Genomic DNA, 4,367 nt, shown 5'->3' on the forward strand with positions numbered 1-4,367 from the left:
CGACTCCTGAGAGGCGCCGCCGCCTGCGGGGTGCCGCCCGCCCGCCGAGGTTCCAGCTCGCGCTCCGGGGGTCGGGCGGGCGCTCTCGGGCGAGGGTCGCCGTGTCGGCCCCGCTCGCCTCCTCGGCCCCGGCGCCGCCCAGCCTGCCACCCCAGCCCCGCGGCCCAGTTGTCCTGGAGACTCGACATCGCACACACCCCACACTGAAAGACACGTAGCTTTTGTTTATGATTATAAAATTGGTTAAGTGCTGATTGTACAAAACAGAAAGGACAATGAAGATATTAAAAATCAATCCCACCACCCACAGAAATCACGGTCTATTACTCTATGTGTATGCATATTTTATGCGTTTTTGTGCCTCTTTTCATTCAGCGCTAAATTATGAGGTAGCTTCCATTGTCAGTCCACATACTAAACGTGTATTATGACGCAACCAGAGCCCAACATAGTGATGGATGCGCTGTCAATTTCACATGTGCTGCAGAAAACTAAATGGCTCGTTTCTGGTTGTTTTCTTATGATGGATTCCTGGGAGTAGAATTACTAAGTGAAAGGGAATGAACAGTTTTTAGCTGTTGATATATGTTTCCAGACTGCCCTCCAGCAAGGTTTTCTATTCCCTTACACTTCCACCTGAAGCGAAACAGCTACACTGTAAATCAGCCACGTGACTTTGGTCAAGTAGCCAAGCAATAAATGTTGCTTGAATCAGTGTTGAGTGTTACCGAACCATCCACGTTCTCACCCCTTCTCAGGGGAAACAGACCCCAAGCTTATCGGAGGGCTACTGAGGCCCCAGGGTCGACTCTAGGCTTATCTGGCCACACCACCCACCCCTAACGACCTCCTTCCTCCTGCGCCAGACTTCTCAGTGTTTCCACTGGGAAGGTCTATGATGGAGGGGAGAGGGTCTGTTATGACCACAGTGACCTGCAAGGAGAGACAAAAATGCAGATTCTCCAACCAGAAGGACCTCTCCCCCTTTCCAGGGAAACCTCCGTTTGTAGCCCACGTGCCTTCCAATCCCAGCGGTCAGAAGGAGTCAGCACCTCTCCTGAGCACCTTGAAAACCAGCAACTCCTACTGGATATTTGCCCCAGGTGGGGCCTTACCAACTGGCTTCAAATTAAGATTAAAGTGACAATGCTTTGCAGGGACAGGTTTTGAGGATTTCCTGGAAGCTGAGGGATTCTTTGGGCTGTTGCTTTTGGAATATGAGGATCCAAACAATGGCAGCAAGACCTTATGTCTGTGTTGGGGGTCGGAGGGTGTATCTCAGGACCTCTTCAAGTAAACGCTCTTTATCTTCATCTGGGGTGTCTTGCGGTCTCTAGAGCGGTGGTTGCAACCCTGGCTGTACATTGGAATCACCTGGCGGGGGCGGGGGGTGAATATCAATGCAGGGGACTTGTGCCTAGCGATTCAAATTACAAGTTGACCCTAGAACAACGCGGGTTTGAACTGCGCAACACGGGTTCATTCATACATGCGTATTTTTCAATAGTAAATGCTACATGGTCCCTGGTTGGTTGAATCTGCGGATAAGGAGGAACCGCGTTTATGCAAGGCCAACTCTACGTTAGGTGAGGATTGACCCCCACGTTGTTCAAGGGTCAACTAATTGATCTGGTTTAGAGCCTGAGCAGTTGGTGTTTTGTAAATTTCTCTAGGTGATTGTCACATGCAGCTAGGGTTGAGAGGGACTTTGAGGCATTCCTGCCTCAGTCCTCTTCCTGAGGAGGCCAGAGGCTGCAGGTGATCCTGAGGAAAGAAGGTCACAGAGTGAGGCTGGGGGAGATGGGAGGTGAGGATGGCTTTTACCCTAAAGACCCCTCGACCAGAGCTAGAGACATGCGGCTGGGCAGACAGTGCCTGATGGAACAACAGAAGCCAGATCACAGGGAGGGCAGATGGCAGAAAATGCCCAGAGGGGGTGGATTTCCTCTCTGGAAGGGGATGGTAAGGGTATATCTCCTGAACAACTGGTTTGACAGCCTCCAGGCAAGGGTGATGGAAGGCAGAGGGAAGAGGCAAACCCAGAGAGAAACGGAGGCAGGACCTCTGAGCCTGCTGTCTCCATATCCTGGTCCCATGCCCAAGGCCCTCTCCTCATTGCTCCCTAAGCCACTCCAAGATCCTTTTGAAGCTTAAGCTATCTTGGATTGTTTCTATCACTTTTAACTGAAGCCCGACTAGTAAAAACTTCCTGAGGTTAAATTCTCCATAGGAACAAATAATTGGGACCAGTGGGATGGTCCCTGGAAGATGCTGTGTGGGCCAGGGCACTGTGGAACCCCAGAGGACACTGGGACCAGTTCTTATGGGGTGGGTGTGCTTTGAACACCAGGACTGGTTGGTTTGAGCAGGGGCACACTCACTTGGGCTAGGGCAGGAGGAGGCTGGCACTTTCACTGTGGCCTGGCTGGTGCTAGCACATTGTCTGAGAATGGTAGTAGGACAGGGGATCTTGGCTGCAAGCAGTTGAAGTCCTTGAGTGATGGGTCTGGTTTCTGGCTGTGGTGGTAATGGCATAAGAAACAGGGCTGACTGATTTTGAGGTAGTTTGAGCTGTAGTTGTGGGAGGGAGGAATAATGCCACCTCGATGGGGTAAACACTCCCATCTGCGGTAGAAGGGAAGCTTGAAAGACAGGTCCTAAGAGGTAGGAGAGGGAATGCCTGCCTCTTGAGACCAGATTTGGAGAAAGACAGGAATCTGGGTGCCTATTACATTGTGAGCATGGAGGTGGAGTCTGTTCAGGACAGGAACCCCTGAGGGTTCATTCACAGAATGAGGCCTTTTTCAGATTTGTGTGCCCATTTTCTTATCTGTTCTCCCTAGTACTCTCAATGAAGGCATCAAATCTGAATGAATCCTTTGCTTCAGCCTCAGAGCAATTCCAAAGGATCAGCAGAACCATAGCTGGGCTGGTGTTTTCAACCCACCACCGAGTGTCTCAGAGATTGGAGGTTATCATGAAGCTTTCAGTAACAGGGAGATGATTTAATCAGGCTAGCACCTGAGTATCATGCTTAATTCTAACAACCCCAGAAGGGATCTAAAATGTAATTCTAATGTCTCTTGAACTGCTGAGAGCTAGAGTGAGTTTGTCTCAAATCCCTATGCCCAGCTTCCACTTCTGGAATGGAAGCATGAGGCGCTCTGTTGACCCACTGTCCTACCGTAACTGGTAAAGATTATCTTACAAATCAATTGTAAAAGTCTCTGGAAATTTTCCTAAGGGCATACAGCAAATGAAGAAACTTATTCAAGAAAATCTACTAAATCTCAGCGAGAACAGTGAGAGTCTGTGGCACTTAAGCTACAACCTGCTCCCTCCCTCCTCTCTCCCCATCTCAGAGCAATGACTGAAGTTCTGATCTAGGTGCGTGTGGCCAAGAAAATGGGGTTCCTTTCCCCCTCAGCTCCCAGTCAAGAGATATGGTATCTCACTGAGAGGAGCAGGCTGCCAGCATCTCACCAATGCCTCCTTTCTCTGCTCCAAGTTGTAGAGGCTAAATTCCTGGTGAGTGTAGTCAAAAGATTGGGGCTCCCTTCCTTCACCCAGCCCTCACCAATAGAGCAGAGGCTTCATTTCAGGCATGGCAGTCTGAGAATACTGATCACCCTTGTCCCAGCTTACATGCTCATGGGGCAGGGGTTCTGTGTTGGGAGAGGCTTACTGGCAACCTAAATGTCCATCGACAGGATCAGAGGCTACCACCAGTGCCCAGAACCCTGCTCACAAAGCTGGATGTCATTCTGAGAGATATGAGCCACTGTCCTTGCCCTCAGTTCCTCAACAGAGACTCAGAGATTATGCCCAGTCAATCCATAAAAACTAAGAGCTCCAAAGCTCTTCCCTAAATCACTGACTTTAGGGAATTCCTTGGCAGTCCAGTGGTTAGGGCTCCATGCTTCCACTGCAGGGGGCACAGGTTCCATCCCTGCTCCGGGAACTAAGATCCCACAAGCCACAAACCCACCAAAAAAAGAAAAAAAAAATCACTGACTTTATTTGGAACAGAGCATGGGGACGTTCAAACTTAAGAGTGGTCTGAAAACAATGGAGATTCTGGTGGTAAGCAATTAAAAACAACAAGCTGCAGGCCAGCTAGTTTACCAGAGAGAACCAAGGAAAAAGAAAGCTTAGAAGAGCCCTCCTGGGGTCAGAACAAACCTCAAAGAATGGCTTTAACGACTACCTTCACAAAGGGACCCAAGTTTAACTGAATCAGACCCTAGAGCAATTTATGTCCTAGGGCATTGTTGACAATAGAGCAATAAGCTGACAATTAGTGGAGCCTAAAAGTCGGGTATGATACCAGCAGAGACAGCCAGTTTAACAGAGAACTCAGGGAAAGA

At 49.5% G+C, this 4,367-nt stretch overlaps 1 protein-coding gene across 1 annotated transcript in view; it reads right to left on the reverse strand.

Moving 5' to 3' along the window:
• Positions 1–188, reverse strand: part of ANKRD53 (ankyrin repeat domain 53) — a 5,983-nt gene extending 5,795 nt beyond the window's left edge. The window contains exon 1 of the mRNA XM_007453427.1: positions 5–188. Within this exon, the coding sequence (XP_007453489.1) occupies positions 5–188 (184 nt within the window). The remainder of the gene's footprint in view (positions 1–4) is intronic.
• Positions 189–4,367: the final 4,179 nt, after the last annotated feature.

This window comes from Lipotes vexillifer, unplaced genomic scaffold, assembly GCF_000442215.2.
Source record: "Lipotes vexillifer unplaced genomic scaffold, Lipotes_vexillifer_v1.1 scaffold253, whole genome shotgun sequence".
Classification (NCBI taxonomy): Eukaryota; Metazoa; Chordata; class Mammalia; order Artiodactyla; family Lipotidae; genus Lipotes; species Lipotes vexillifer.